Source organism: Mobula hypostoma, chromosome 13, assembly GCF_963921235.1.
Source record: "Mobula hypostoma chromosome 13, sMobHyp1.1, whole genome shotgun sequence".
Taxonomy (NCBI): Eukaryota; Metazoa; Chordata; class Chondrichthyes; order Myliobatiformes; family Myliobatidae; genus Mobula; species Mobula hypostoma.
Window position 1 is genome coordinate 17,260,358 of NC_086109.1, and position 17,042 is coordinate 17,277,399.

Genomic DNA, 17,042 nt, shown 5'->3' on the forward strand with positions numbered 1-17,042 from the left:
AATGTGCGATGAAAAGTATTCAACTTGTCCTGAGGTCCTGTGGTAATGTGAGTCCTGAATTAATGTGGACTGCATCTCCGCGGGTTCCTGGCTATAACACCTCTAGGCATCGTGGGCATTCATCATTTCAGTCTTCATCCCGCTGATGGATATGCTAATGTCTAGAGATGGAAATACAACTGTAGCAAAAAATAGATTGCAAGAACAGCTCAGTGATTCAAGCAGTATTTGTCAAGGTGAAGGGATGGCTGATGTTTCAGGTCCAGACCCTATATTAGGACTGAGAATGAGATGGAAATAGTATTTAAGGAACTGAGGGAGATGGTTGTGGCAGGTGCTGGCAGGTGATAGGAAGAGCCATGTGAGAAGGAGTTGATAGTTACTGTTGATGGAACCATGGGAAAAACAATGGAATTTGAAACAAGCTGGGAGACGGCAAAGACAGCTGGGATGGTGGAATCTGCTAAGTAAGGAAGGTAATATGTGGATCCTGATGAGGGAGGGATGATGGACAGATGGGATCAGTTGTGGGAAAGGATGGAAGGCCCAGTGGGTTGAGTGTGTATGTGAAAGACAGATGGAACTAGATGGGTGAGGGAGAAGACACTGGATAGATTAGAATAAAAGAGAAAGGAAAACGGTGCGCAGATTCAAGATAGCCAATGTGGACAGAACCCATATGCTTGGAAAAGCAGTCTACGCTTGGTCTTTCAGATATAGAGAAGGTCAGATTGAGAGCACTGAGCTCATTCAGCAAGGTAGGAGAAACTGTTGCATCTCCTACAGTTGCAGGGGACGGGGAGGGATGAGTGAAATGGAAGGGGTTTTGATCGAATTGTTTCAGTCTGAGTTGAGTCAAATTGATTAATTTCTGGGATGGCACCCTTAACTTAGGGAGGTCCTTGGTGAGGCTGTTACACTAGTCCAACTCACCAGATCATCCTGTCCCCTGTGATTTACTCTGCCACTTAGTAGCACTGAACTGTGAAGTCAGACAGCCTTGAGGAATTGTGAGGCAATCACGTATTTATACAATTCATGCGTATTTACATGCACTGTTTATTTCAAATTGTTCAATTAACTAATCATCCTTTAGGAACAGGAGTTCAAATTTCAGATTGTTGGTCTTATTTGAATTTTGCTCCTAGTGCCTTGATGGTTGATGCTCTGTAATGGTGGTTGATGCTCTGTAATGGAAATAGCAGTACTTGTTCATGCGGACATACTTAAGTGTGGCACATATTGTGTGATGCCATTCTGTCAAAGTTTACTGCAGGAACAATGTAGACTGAGTATTGTAGCAATTCAGTAAGCTATCCTTAAAGTAATTGTATATTCTTTCTTCCTTGAATTATCGAAATTCTACTAAAGCAATTGATAAGCTGGCTTGCAAGCTCTGCAATTACGTCGGCACTGGCTGAAGCATAAATTCATGTGGGAGAAAGTAGATCTAAGGATGAACTTATTACTACCAAGTTTCAAGTTAAGCCAATTTAGACAGTAAAGAAAATGCTTGCAGGTAGATAGTGTTCCTGTAAAGTGTTGCTGTGCTCTCTCTTGTTCCAGTAGGTTATTTTAATTGGGTTTCTTCAATTACCACATCAGTTTATTTTAGTTTAGCACAAGCTGAAAATGTGCTACTAAATCACAAACAAGAGAAAATCTGCAGATGCTGGAAATCCAAGCAATATACACAAAATACTGGAGGAATTCAGAAGGTCAGGCAGCATCAGGTCTTGGCCCAAAACATCGACTGTTTACTCTTTTCCATAGGTCTGCCTGGCCTGCTGAATTCCTCCAGCATTTTGTGTGTGTTGTGCGACTGAATTTCCAAAATATTTTTTCTTATTAATTCATTGGTAATATTATTTTATTCTACTTTATGACATAATATTTTAATGGTATTGAAAGGTAGTCTGAAATAACATCTGACTAATCCCTTTCTGGATTCTCTAATGTTAATTTTTGCAGTTGCTAAGAACAACTGACTGTGGTTCTGACCATCAGTCGTCTATGTATCTTCCAACCCACGGTCTGTCAGTTTATCATGCCATAAACAATGAATTCAGTTGAATACCTACTTATGCTACAATGCAAGTGGTTAACTGTGGTTTGGGTAGGATGTTTGCTCAACCTCTAATCTAAATGTATGGTATTCCATGCAATAAGGTACTGGTGAACCACAGCGATGTTCTGTGGGCTACATACAATAATTCTAAATATACCTGTTTTTAATTACTCTCTGCAATCTATACAGATTTCATGTTCTTCAGAAGTATTCATACTTAACTCAAGCAAGCAGGCACGGCGCCTTTAAGCGGATGAAGTTTCATCGCTGGAAGTGAGGTGGGGTGGGGGGGGGTGGAACTCCAAGTCAGGTTGAAACACAGAATGAGACCTCCTCTACCCAGCATCTTGTTAGCAAATGTGCAGTCGCTAGAGAACAAACTTGAGGACCAGAGGATAGAATTGGAATATTGAAGGGAAATGAGAAATTGTTGTACTCTGTTTTATCGAGACATGGCTTAGATATGGCGATCAGACCTGAAGGCTTCTTGTTATAACAGGATGGACTCTCTGTGGTGCTCTGATGTGGCAGCTTTGTCAAATTTATGTTTTGCCTGACCTTGAGCATCAAACAATCAAATGCTGTCCATTCTGTTTACAACAGTGTTCTCCTCCGTGATCCTGACTGCAGTTTAAATATCACTCGCCAACTCTAATCAAGTGCTTGAGACGCTGCATGATGCCATCTCCAAACAAGAAATAATCCACCCTGACACATTTCATATCCTAAATGGATTTCAGCCAGGCTTGTGTGAAGAAATCCCTGCCCAATTACTACCAGTATTTAACCCGTAGCACCAGACGTCCCCACACACTAGACCACTTTCATAATAAGATAAGAAATTCCTTCCGTTTTATCTCCAGACTGCATTTCGGGAAATCTGGTCACTTGGCTCTGCTTCTGCTTGCACTCAGGCAGAGGCTAAAGAACAAGGTTCCAGAGATTAGGACAACAAAGAGGTGAGGTGGTCATGGGAGACAGAGGAACAGCTATGGGATTGCTTCACGTCAGCGGGCTGGAACGTGTTCAAGAAATTGTCTGTGGATCTGAATGAGTACACCATTTCCCAGACTTTATAAAAACAGTTGCAGATGAGTGTGTACCCACAAAATCTGTCAGAGTCTTCCCTAACCAGAAACCCTGGATGAATGGTGAGATCCACAATCTGCTGAGGGCCAGGTCAGATGCATTCAGGTCTGGCAACGAAGTAAGTTACATGAGGTCCAAGTATGATCTCCAGAAAGCCATCTGAAGGGTAATGTGTCAATTTCAGACTAAATTTGAATCAATGAAGGATACTCAACAGTTGTGGCAGGGCTTGAATACTATCACCTCTTATAAAGTGAAATCAAGCAACACAGGTGAAAACAGGGCTTTGCTTCCAGATGAGCGCAATGCCTTCAATACTGGCTTTGACTGTCAAAGTATGGAGGACCCATCACAAATTTTCATTTCTCCCAATGATCCTGTGATTTTGATCTTTCATCTTTAAGGAGGGTGAACCCAAGGAAAGAATCCATCCCAATATGCTTCTCAGAACAAGAGGTCCACAGCAGATGCCATCTCATTGGCTGTTCACTCAACCCTGAAACATCTGGACAGCAAAGATGCATATATCAGGATGCTCCATATCGACTGCAACTCAGCATTAAAAACTATCACCCCCTCAAAGCTAGTCAATAAGCTTCAAGACCTTGGCCCCAATACCTCCTTGTGCAAATGGATCCTCTATTTCCTCACTTGCAGACAATTTGGATTGGCAACAACATCTCCTCCATAACCTTCATAAGCACAGGTGCTGTGTGCTTAGCCCCCTTTTGTACTCGCTTTATGCATGTTGTGTAGCTGAGCACAGCTCCCATCCCATGTTCAAGTTTGCTGATGACACCATTTTTGTCGGTTGAATCAAAGGTGGTGATGAATCAGTGTGTAGGAGGGAGACTGAAAACCTGGCTGAATGGTGCCACAGCAACAGCCTCTTACTCAATGTTAATAACACCAAGGAGCTGATTATTGACTTCAGGAAGGAGAAAGTTTCATGAGCCAGTCTTTATTGGGGGAACGGAGGTGGAGAGGGCTAGCAAGTTTAAATTCCTTGGTGTTAGCATTTCAGACGGCATGTCCTGGGCCCAGCACATAAGTGCAATTATGAAGAAAGCATGATAATACCTATACTTCCTTTGCAGTTTGTGAAGATTCAGCATGACATCCAGAACTTTGACAAAATACTATAAATGGAGAGTACGTTTACTGGCTATATCACAGCCTGATGGAAACACTGATGCCCTTGAACGAAAAATCCTACAATAGTAGTGGATATGGCCCAGTCTATCATCTACACAGAATTGTCACAAGAAAGCAGCATCTATCGTCAGTGACCCCTAACACCCAGGATATGTTCTCTTCTCACTGCTGCAATCAGGGGGAAGGTACAGAGCCTCAGAACTTGCACCACCGGGTTCAAGAACAGTTATTACTTCTCAACTATCAGGCTCTTGAACCAAAGGGGATAACTTCACTCAATTTCATTTGTCCCATTACTGAAATGTTCCCACAACATATGGACTCACTTTCAAAAGCTCGTCACCTCATGTTCTTGATATTTATTCATAATTTATTAATTATTATTCATTTTTATATTTTAACAATTTGTTGTCTTTTGCACACTGTTGTACACTCAGTTGGTGCGGTCTTTCAATGATTATTATTTATATACTACTAAAACTCTCATGCTCTGTTTGTGACCTTCAATTAGCGCAAACGGTGCATTACAGCGGCACTTTTTTTGGCTAAATCGAATTAAAATGAGCTAACTTGCAGAATGCAGGCAAAGTTCAGGGCTATATATTTGTATAAAATTGCTCATTCACCAAAAATCAACGGGTTGGCTTTCATCCGAGACCCTATCAGCCATCATGGAGATCGGGACGCGACATCCCGACACATGCGCACGGCCAGCCTCAACAGCGACACCTACCGGAGCAAAAGGGCAGGGCAGCTCTATTTCGAGGGGTCACATTCTGCTAATCACCATCAGCATGTGCAGGATTGAGACAGATCTAACTGCCACCCATCATTAAGAGATAATTAAATCTTATTGTAATGATGTACTTTGAGACACCCATAAAACCTTTTGCTGCACTCAAAGGACAGCAGTGACTATATCACGTCCATTTAGGAGAGCGTCTACCACATCATCAAGAGTAATCAGCATCCTTTGGTGTTACTGCTTTGTATCTTCTAGCCAGCATTAGGGTAAAAAAAAATGGTCAGCCTAATTATGCCTCGTGGAGAGGGAATGAGGACATTATGGGCAAGAGATGACGCCAAACGTCGTTGGGAAGCGGCAAGGAGAGCGAGAGAACAAGAATCGGATGAGGCTAGGGCCGCATAACTCCAGGATCAAAGAGTCAGGACAAAAAAAGATGACAAAAGAATAGACAGAGGAGGAGAGGCATGCACGTCTCCAGGATCAGAGACAAACAACAAACAGCAGAAGAGATGAAGAGACGGGGGATGAAAGGACTGCACATTTCCAGAATGACGCACAAGGGTGGCAGATAAACCAGAAATGATGCCATCAAAAGTGTCCTCCGTTTAACGAGGAGGAGCTATATTTGCTTCGCTACGCGTTGTTCTTTAATAAACTGAGGTTTTCCACTTCAGTTTCTAAAGCAAAGCGATACCAATAGCATTCAGGAAAATTTAATGTTCATTCTGGTCACATCAGACTGCACTACCCTTCTCTCAAAGGCTGCCCCAACAGGTCACCCATTGTCTAGTTGTTATTAGATTTATTGAGAATGTCTGCAGGAAAATGTATCTCAGGGTTGTATATGGTGACATGCATGTACTTTGATAATAAATTTACTCTGAACTTTTAAGAATTGTGTAAGTTTCAGTCCCTCCAGAGAAACAAGATGAAATTATTGCAGGAATAGAGTTTTGATGTATTGGTTAATGACGTGTTTCAGATGGTATAGCTCAAAATAAAGCTAAAATATTTGAGTTCCAAGTATAAGGGTTACAGAGTGTCAAATCGTATATGTTAGTCAGTCTTATAATGGTGCCGGAGATATAAATTCACTTTGTTGTACTCCATTAACATAACTAATTAAGTTACTAGATCAGTGAAATTCTAATTTGCAATTTCAAATTCCTGGGTGTCAATATTTCTGAGGATCTAACTTGGACCAATTTCCCCCGGGATCAATAAAGTATGACTATGACCCAACGTGTCAATGCAGTTGTAAAGAAGGCAAGATGGCAGATATATTTCAGTAGGAGTTGGAGGAAATTTGGTTTATCACCTAAAACACTCAAACTTCCACAGGTTAACTGTGCAGACCATTCTGACTAGCTGCATCACTATCTGGTATGCTGGGGTGGGAGGGAGGCGCTACTGCATGGGATCGAAGTAAACTGCAGAGAGTGATAAAGTTAGTCAGCTCCATCATGGGTACTAGCCTCCATAGTATCCAAGACATCTTCAAGGAGCAGTGCCTCAGAAAGGTGGCATCCATCATTAAGGACCCACACCATCCAAGACATGCCCTCTTCTCATTGTTACCATCAGGAAGAAAGTATGGAAGCCTGAAGGCTCACACTCAGTGATTCAGGAACAACTTCTTCCTGTCTGACATCTAATTTCAAAATGGACATTGAACCCATGTACCCTACCTCACTACTTTTTTGTTTCTGTTTTTGCACTGCTTATTTTAATTTAGCTATTTAATAGACATATATAAAAACTGAATTACAGTAAGTATATATAAATTATTATGTATTCCATTGTACTGCTTCCACAAAGTTAACAAATTTCATAACATACGCTAGTGATATTAAACCTGATTCTATTCCGATTTGAAAATGGCTCCCACTCCCTCCCAGTTAGGTGGTCAATATCCAGTTTTGCTTTTGTTATTGGCTAGTCTCTGAAAGTTGGTAGCAATTATGCTTTGCTATGGTTTCATGTTTCTGTAATTTTGTATTTGGGTATCAAGATTAGGTGAGCATCCAGCCTTTGAATGTACATTCCTTTCAACCAACCTTACTATTGTGTTATCCAGCGTAACCAGTGATTCCTCCGAGCCTGAAGATGCAGAGGTTAAATGTGATAGCTGCTGTAATTATATTCTACGTACAACAGGGAGTGGATCAGAGGTGACCTATGTTACTATTAATGTAGGTGTCATGTTCAATAGTTGTACCACTGAGGGGATAAATGATTTTCTATTTGAAGAAAATAATCCAAAGATCAAACAAATTAGCAAGTTATCAAACGGGCATTTCCTACATTAGTGACTTAAACTGTGGGTTATCAATTAACTTGTCCACAGACCGATTTGCTCAAAGTTTATAATTATGCCAAGTTTAAAAATAGGAAATTAAAATGGCTGTGCAATCTTATGGCTATTAATTTCTGCTTTTGCCAAATTATAAATGGGAAACCTGGAGGGCATTGATTTAGACAACATCTTAAAAGATCTCGAAGGTCTAATCCTCTTAAGATGTAGCATGACAATTGATACCTAGAATGCACTGTCTTATAGGGTGGTTTTTTCAAATTCAGGTTTGGTATGTGTCATGAAATTTGTTGACTTAGTAGCAGCAGTACAATACAATACATGATAATATGGAAAGAAAGAACTAAAGCAGTTACAGTAAATGTGTGTGTGTGTATATATAAGATGACAGAGGGGAAAGCACTGTTTCTGAATTGCTGAGTTTGTGATTTCAGACTTCTGGACCTCCTTCCTGTTGGTAACAATGAGAGGAAGGCATTCCCTGGGTGATGGGGTGGGGAGGGAGGGGGGTTCTTAATAGTGACGTCACCTTTCTAGGGCATCGTTCCTCGAAGATACCTTGGATATTCTGGAGGCTAGTAACCAAGGTGGAGCTGGCTAAATTTACAACTTTTGGTCCTGTGCAGTAGAAGAAGGTACTTCTAATAAGTGTCTAGACGAGCACTTAAATCTCCAATGAATGCAAGTTATGGGTCAAACTGTTGACTTTTATGGAAATTATTTGGGGGTTGGTATGGACCTTGTGGTCCTGGTCTTATTTCTGTGACTTCATGTTCAGCTTGTCTATTCGCAGTTGTACTCTGAGATAGTAACCATCCCATGCGGAAATGGTGTTGTAACATTATAGGTTTAGACTATTCTTAAAGATCTCACTTCATTGCTGCGAGGATGTTCTGCATTGTGAAATATGTAAACCCGATGATAATTAGTCAAGATTTTAGTCACGCTTTGAAACAATCATGCTGGAGGGCAGGGTAATGGAAGACTAGTCTCCTTTCCTGTCTCTGATCATTGTTGGATGACTGTTGTTGAAGTGTGTCATCAGAACATGCTTGGGCTTGATTGAGCTACTACTTGTATTTGAATAGTGTGCCACAAACATATTTCATGATGCATATAGTACTTAGCCAAGGTTTAGATTAAAGATTAGAGCAGCTTGGGCACGTTAATTAGATGGGTACTTTTGACTGGACTGCATTGTGAGGTATATTTGGGTGAAAAAGGTAAAAGGTCACATTGAAATTGTGCCTCTAAATACCAAGTAAACAACTGCCTCAGCTCAAGCAAACCAGGTCCATTTTTCACCTTAATCTCTCTCTGCATGGAGTTTGTATGTTCCTCCTGTGAACTCAGAAGTTTCCTGTCTGGTTTCCTGTCAACGACAAGAAATTGGCAATAGACTGTAAGTGCGAGGTACCAGCTGGGGGAGTTGATGTAAAAGTGGGGAGAATAAAATAGAATTAGCGTAACTTTGGTGTAAATCTGTGCTTAGTTGAAGCAGAAGGACCTGATTCTGTATTGTGTGATACTATAACAGAAGTAATATCTGTTAAGCAATACTCCTTGGCTTTGTGCCTTTTCTTATTTATTTGCAAATCTTTGTAGACTTCCCCTATGCATTTTGTCTGTTAACATTGAGGAGTTGTATGAAAACTTGCATTTATTTTGTTTCTTTTCCTTTTGGTTGGAAATGTCTGTACTCTGATTCTGTACCACTCATTGAAAACAAAATTTCAATGAAAGGGTTTTTTATTGCAGACAAGAACAGACTGATAACATTGGACTTGGAGGTGGGGGGCTATACATAGACTGAAGCAAAATCATTTATATTTGTTATTGACATGAATAATACATAGTTTTTTTAAATCAAATGCTAAGAGGTGAAAGCTTGACATGGAACTGATTGAAAGGTCTTTGAAGCAGCATATGTGGGACCATTAAGGACCAAGGGATTGAATAATGACATTTTATTTTTTTTTGTCTTTTAAGAAAATCCAGCAAATATCGGAAGGAGGTGGTTCAGCTGGTATGTTTGGACATGGTTTGAAGCAGCTTTTCCATCATCGAAAGCGGTCTCGGGAGCGTGATCAGAGTATGCAGGATTCATCCCAGCCCTGCCACCATCCTTATGGTCACTCCGATCATGACTCTGCTGATGAAAAGGAGCGATCTCCTGAAATGCACCGCGTGTCCTATGCTGTATCCCTTCATGATCTTCCTGCTCGTCCCACAGCCTTCAACAGGGTATTACAGCAGATTCGGGCAAGACCATCCATTAAGAGAGGAGCTAGTCTCCACAGCAGCAGCAGGAGAACAAAAAGTGGATCAAGTGAAGCCCAGAAAGGAAGTCCTCACCTTGTGCGCAAAGCACCTCAGGATAGTTCGCTGACTGCAATCTTGCAACAGCATCAATACAGGCCCAGGTCATCATCCACTACGGACACCTCAGTTACTGCCGGCGATTTTAACATTGCAGCAGGTGAAGAGCCAGAAAGAACCACTGAGAAGGTAAAGACTGTCTTTGAATTCCAATATCACCAAGTACAGCAGAATGGCTTTGGGGAATTAGTCAAGTTGATTGTATTCTATTATTAAGATTGTGTGTTGTCAAAGTTCACCATTCTCTTAAATGGATGAGGTCAAAATTAAACTGAGGTTGGATAATGAGGCAAATAATAACTGGAATCAAAGTTATTTAGGAGGTAGATATTAAGGGTTTCCAAGGAAAATAACTTTTAATGGTTTGTTATTTTGGATCATTTATTGTTCTTAATAAATTTTTAAGGTCAGGCAGCATTTGCAAATTTGTTGATGTTCAACAGTTATGATTTGCTTTACTGGATCTCCTCTAGCTTTATTATATTTATTTCTAAGTAGTTTTCTTTGTATCATAAAGCTTGCATACTGTTGTTTGCTCCTATGGCTGTTCGTAGCAGCTTCCGATGCTGGAATAATTGTGGTTTGTCTTGGTAAGTGCAGCTGGGCTCTGACTAGAGACTGATGTGACCTGAGCAAAATGTTTGTCAGTGCTTCAATTAAAATTAGGAAAGTTTAAAAATGATTATTGGTTTAGTTCAATTTAGATTAGATTAGATTCAACTTTATTGTCATTGTGCCGAGTACAGATACAATGCCAATGAAATGCAGTTAACATCTAAACAGAAATGTAAAGAATAGTATTATTTACAAAACAACTGCGAATTAAAAAGTAAGTGCTACATCACACAAATATAAAAGTACTGAGACATTACAATATGGGTGCAATATTGCTTAGCGCGAGGTTCAGTAGGGTCACAACCTCAGGGAAGAAGCTCTTCCTGTGCCTGCTGGTGCAGGAGCGGAGGCTCCTGTAGCGCCGATGGGATGGGAGAGTTAAAAGTACATGGTTAGGGTGAGATGCATCCTTGATAATGCTTTTCGCCCTGTCCAGGCAGTGTTTATGGTAGATGTTCTCAATGGTGGGCAATTGGGTACCGATAATACACTGGGCAGTTTTCACCACACGCTGGAGTGCTTTGCGATCCGATACGGGACAATTGCCATATCACGCTGAGATGTAGTTGGTGAGTATGCTCTCAGTGGTACAGCGTTAAAAGTCTGTCAGTATCCTGGGACAGAGGTGAGCTTTCTTGATGCTCCGCAGGAAATAAAAGTGCTGTTACGCCTTTTTGATCAGGATGGAGGAGTTCAGGGACCAGGTGAGATCCTCGGAAATGTGGGCACCTAGGAATTTGAAGTTTGATACACACTCCACTACAGCTCTGTTGATGTAGATGGGGACGTGAGTGTGATTTCTAGCATGCCTGAAGTCCACAATGATCTCCTTGGTCTTCTGAGTGTTAAGGACCAGGTTGTTGTCGGCACACCACGTGACCAGGTGCTGGACCTCGTCCCTGTAGACCGTCTCGTCATCCCCTCTGATCAGACCAACCACCATGGTGTTGTCTGCGAACTTGATTATGGAATTAGAACCATGTACAGGAATGCAGTCATAGTTGAAAAGGGAGTACAGAAGAGGGCTCAGCACACAGCCTTGAGGCACACCAGTGTTCAGGGTGAAAGTGGAGGAGGAGAGGTTGTCTAACTTAACTGATTGGGGTCTGTTAGTCAGAAAGTCCAAAGTCCAATTGCAGAGGATGAGCTGATACCAAGCTAGTGAAGTTTGGCGATCAGTTTGGAGGGGATCACAGTATTGAATGCCGAACTAAAGTCAATGAACAGCATTCTGACATAAGAGTTGGGGCTATCCAGGTGGGTCAGGGCAGAGTGAAGTGCCGTGGAGATAGCGTCCTCTGTTGACCTGTTGGTGCGATAGGCAAATTGATGGGGGTCCAGCGTAGTGGACAGACAGGATTTCAGATGTGATAGAACCAGTCTCTCAAAGCACTTTGCAATGATGGGAGTGAGTGCAACTAGGCGGAAGTCATTCAGGCCCGCGGCAGTGCAATGCTTCGGCACTGGCACGGTGGTAGCGATCTTGAAGCTTGTGGGGACAACTGCCTGGGCCAGGGACAGATTAAAAATGTCAGTGAAGACCCTAGCCAACTGCCCTGCCCAAACTCTGAGCACACGGCCAGATATTCCATCCGGAATAGCTGCCTTCCGTACATTCACCCTGCTCAAGGTGGCGCAAACATCAGAGGTAGAGAGTGAGGGAGGCATTTCACCAGGTGGGAGATCCGCTTTGAGGGTGGCCTGAGTACAATACCGTACTCAGTGGTTTGAAGTCTGTAATGACCTGTATGCCGGGGTGCCACGTGCGCTGGGGGTCCAAGCAGTTGAAATGCTCCTCGATTCTCTGTTTGTATATGTGTTTAGCCTGAAAGTTAAACCAGCATACATTTATTCAGCACTTCCAATTTAATCTGTTGTGTGTCAAGGGGTTTCCTATGAGTACTGCCATGCTAACTCCGAGACTGAGGTCTTGGAATGAATAATTAAGAAAAGTAACTGAAAGCTTGGTCAAAGCCAGGTTGTCATTAGTGATTTTTAAGGGGCAGGAAAAGTGATGAAGTTTAACTGCTTGATGGATGAGTTTATAAATATGGGCTTTGTACTTATGAAGGTAATATCTGTTTCATTCAGAAGAAAATCTATCAAGGTCTGGGGAGAAATATTCTGCTTCTTTTGAAATATTTTTATTGCAAACTAATTTTCCACATCCATTTCAAAATGCCAATAAGCTAATTGAACCTGTTGTAAGATACTTGCAACACTGCAAGGTGGTTACAAAAACCATGATATTTACAACATACTGCACGGGGTATTATTTTCATTGTGGTCCATACCTTAATGCTTGAAATAACTATTGTAAATGAGCTGCATAAACAAGGTATTACAAACTGGAAATTGTAGTAGTTAATAATAAACAAGCATTAGAATTAATATTATTCCTACCAATCAATTTTTTTCCATTAGAAAAAAATTACTAATTTTGTAAGAAGATTGAAAAGAATTGTCCTGTTCACAAAAAGCTGGAAAAATTCAGGCTACTTAGTTACTGCCAATTAGTCTGCTCTCAATCATCAAAATTAAATGGTGGAAGCTGTCATTGACAGTTTAATCAAAAGACTCGCTTGCCATTATTATAGCTGCAGATTCCCAGGTTAGATTTTTGCCAAGACACATTTGGTTCCTGACCTTGAAAGCTGTGATTCTGCACAGACCAAAGAGCTGAGAGTGATTGCCTTTTCCATCAGTGTAATATCAGACCAAGTGTAGCATCAATTGCTTAAGGGATCTGGATGCTTGTCATTATGGACTTCACATTTTCTTTCTGCAACTCTATTTGCCCTCATTATTTGGTTTCTTCTCATATCCCAAATATGCACTAGTAGGCTAATTAGCTACTGTAATTTGCCTCAGTGCAGGTTAATGGCAAAAAGAATCTGAGTTTAGGGCCATGTGTTCAAATAACATATTTGTTATTCCAGTATTAAATTCGCATCCCAGCTGGATTCTTTATGTACCTGAAATATTTGAGTTGTTGAGATTGATCTTTCCGGAGTTAGTTTTGACAAGATTTCATCCTTGAGGAGGAGGGTGGTTGAAGAAATCTTGAATGCATTCTTTCAGAAAATGAAATCTGAAAGCTCCTCAGCGTGAGAAGCAGATTAGTAAATGATCCTATCATTCGTGACATTTCACAAAGCAAGATGCATTAGTCAGCATCAAAAAAAAACTACAAATTCTAGAAATGTAACATTAAAAAAATGCTGGAAATACACATCAGGTCAGGCTTCAAGGGTTGAAAGAGAAACAGAGTTAACATTTTAGTTCAAAGACACTTCATGCATTACTCAAAGCTGTCAATTTTGTTTATTCAACTGGAGCCACATCCTAGTCTATAAACCCAAAGCAAAAGAGGCAGATACGATGGAGATATTTAAGAGGCTCTTAGGCACATGAGTGTGAACAGAAAGGTTTAGTTTAAGCATCATTAGCTTATTTAGTTTGGCACAGCATTGTGGGCTGAAGGGCCTGTTCCTGTTCTGTACTATTGTATGTATGTCACTAGCTTATGATCTTCCACATGTATCCCATTGATTCAGATAGTTGGTGCAAGATACCAATTATCGATTTTATCTGTCCAATATATGGCACACATTAAATTAAGTTAAACTTCTTGTTTCAGTAATAGGTTTACTTTCACAGTTTGCTAATAATGGGGCAGCCTTGTGTATATTTTTGATTTCGTACCATCAATGATTGCAGTTGTCTTGGATTTATTGTGATATTGCCAATAACTCTTGATAAGGATCTTTCTTGCAATATTTCTGGATCATGGGCTTTATGAATCCAGTAGGGTTCCTTTGAACTACTGCCAGCTGTAAGATATGTTGGAAAATAGCTGGCCCCTTTGAGAATAAAATTGACTTCTTTTATGATGCTGTCCTCGTAACTTGGTTCATGAAAGAAGCAAGACTGAGTTTGCACTTAACGAGCCACGCAGAGTGATTTGGTTCTCAAGGCATGGAGAGTTCCTCTTTTGAAACAATTTTTACTTGGTGTGGAATTATTTTCTCATTTCCTCTGATAGGCTGACTGATTGTAAGATGACTCCATTCATTGGAGGCCTTTCTCTAACAATTTATCTGGGTTAAATTCTCAATAAATGGGACTTGCCAGTACAGGAAGTTGCTGAGAATTTTAAGTAGTGTTGGGTCAAAAGAATAATGACATTGCTGAAATTAATTGATCATGCTATTGAAAATAGATGAGAATTTTATAGAATTTACTGCTGCAGAATTTGCATTGCCGTGTCATCAGCTCAAATGAAAAATCAGCCTTCCTTCAGTGAAATTTGAATTTGGGTGGGATGGCATCAAGGTAGAAATTGATATCAAGGCTGGCAGGCTGCAGGTGGTTGTTGCATGGAAGTTCATAATGATTACAAACGATTGCAACAGAAACATCGATGAATGGCATTAAAAATGGAGTCATTGTTATCCTTGCTGATGAACAGGAATTTGCAACATGTGATATCTTGCAATTTTTAAACACAAAGTTCCGCCAATGCTGGAAATCCAGAGCAACACTCTCAAAATGCTGGAGGAACTCAGCAGGCCGGACAACATCTACGGAGAGCAATAAATAGTTGACGTTTTGGACTGGTCCTGATAAAGGGTTTCAGCTGGAAACATCGACTGTTTATTCATCTCCATAGATGCTGCCTAACCTGCTGAGTTCCTCTAGCCTTCTGCGTGTCACTTACTATTTTTAAATGTCCTTAACTTTGAAATTTTTAAAGCCACAAACTTGAATGAATTGGAAACTTTCTTACCAGGGAAGTGAACACTAATAAAGTGAAGTGAAAAATAAATTTAAATTGCTTCTGCATTTATGTGTCTGTTTTTGTCTTAAATCCAGTGAAAAAGCACCAGGATAAGCACCAGTTTTTTTTTGTGTTGCCATAGAGTCATGGATGTGCAAGTTAATTTGCTCATTTTATAGATGCACGGAAGGTTTATTACATTCACATCTGATCTGTGCATTTTGGTGTCATCTTCATCAAGGTATGGCATTTTGAAGGAGTATGGGGTCCATAATGAAAAGTAGTTTGCATGTAATTTGGTGAAACATTGCCAATTTCTTCAATTTTGTGCATTGCTAACACATGGGAGAAAAACAGGAACTGGGAGAAAAACAGGAACTTGGCGTAATGGTTCTTTCCTTGAACAATCTGGAAGCTGATTTTAAAATATTGTCTTAATTTGTATATCATTATATTAAGGGTGCAGTTGCATCTTTCCATGTTGTTACATTGCAATGCTTCAGATATTCATCATGAAATACTTGCTCCACCAATAAACATTTGTAATTTGTCAGACAAATAGTAGCCCGTCTAGTGTATTTTTCAAAATAATTTTGATAATGTAATAGATCTAAAAAAAAACAAAGAAAGGTGCAAATAAGCTTGTGCCTGTAGAACTATATATTGCACAATCCAGTGTTTTGAAATTCCATTTTCAACATTGTGTATTAAAATTGAATCTTTGTTAATGAACTTCCATGCAGCACTTAACAAATATTATAAAATATGTTAGCTTGTCAAGTCTTGAAGAATACATGGTGGAAGTAAGGTTCCTGCATCTTCTGCTTGTTAGGTCCCGTAATTCATGAAGAGAAGTTCAGATAGCCAGTGTTTAATCTGTTGAAAAGTTTAAATGTATGAAACCATGGTTTACTGTAGAAACGATGTACACAAGCAGCAAGATTTTTTTGGAATACTCTCCAATGTCTGCAAAGACAAGAGTACAAATGGTGAAATAATATTAAATTACCTTTCTGAAGAAAAATCTTTCTAGCGGGTAATGACATGCTGAAACAGAATTATTTATTATCCCGGAGTGATGTATAATCTCATGTAAGTTGCCTGGTGATGAGAAAAAAAATCTTGTATTTTGAGCAAAGTACAGTCCATGTATATGTATTTTCTCTTTGGGTAAATTCTTTGTAAATGTACTTCAATCAATCTGTACTTCAATGTGCAAGTTGCTGCAGCAATAGTGTTTTTGTCTGATATATTTGGATTATGGCCTTCTCTAGCACAGACGGCCATTTGGTACTTGGTTTCCTAATGCAAGGATGCTTGGAATTGTTAATTTTACTCCCATTCTGCTGTTACATTCCCTTCTTTAACTCATACTGGGAATTTGTTAACTGCCCTTGTACCTTGTACTGACCGGCATTGAAAGTTGGCAGCTGTTTCTTAATGGCAGCTCTCATGCCAGAGCTGATCCTGTTTTCTCTTTTGGGCATCAAGGGGTACTTTCCAGAAGCATTCTTAAGCCAGCATTTAGGAGGATGAATTTCAGGCTAATTTAACCTTAATCAACTAATAGAAATGGTATGATCTCTGCTGACATAAAGAGAATTACAGACCTGACTAGTTGTTTGTTAATGTTCTCCCTATTTTCTCTGACTGTATGCCTAAATTTTGTGCTCTCTACAATTATTGAGAGATGCTGCTGTGGTATCTGTTGTTGAGGAAAGGGATCAAAGCAAGAAAATTGGTTATACACTTTGGGTCAGAAGGCACCAAGCCTTTTGTCAGAGCCAAGGCAGTTTGGCTGAAAGGCCTTTAATAAAAATACTAAATCTGTTGCTGCAGATGCTTGTTGGTCTTCTTAGTATTTTCAGCATTTTCTGTTCCTACCTCTGCAGTA

The 17,042-nt window shown here is 40.2% G+C and overlaps 1 protein-coding gene across 4 annotated transcripts in view; it reads left to right on the plus strand.

Moving 5' to 3' along the window:
- The window catches only part of tmcc2 (transmembrane and coiled-coil domain family 2), a 189,033-nt gene that overhangs the window by 52,483 nt on the left and 119,508 nt on the right, over positions 1–17,042 (plus strand). For 2 of the 4 annotated variants that reach the window (XM_063065372.1, XM_063065370.1), the window contains exon 2: positions 9,364–9,882. The exons of 1 other annotated variant lie outside the window; for it this stretch is intronic. In XM_063065372.1, the coding sequence (XP_062921442.1) occupies positions 9,403–9,882 (480 nt within the window). In that variant the 5' untranslated portion in view covers positions 9,364–9,402. Of the gene's footprint in view, positions 1–8,716; positions 8,777–9,363; positions 9,883–17,042 lie in introns of those variants that run through there. One more of the 4 variants, XM_063065371.1, reaches the window with a different exon arrangement.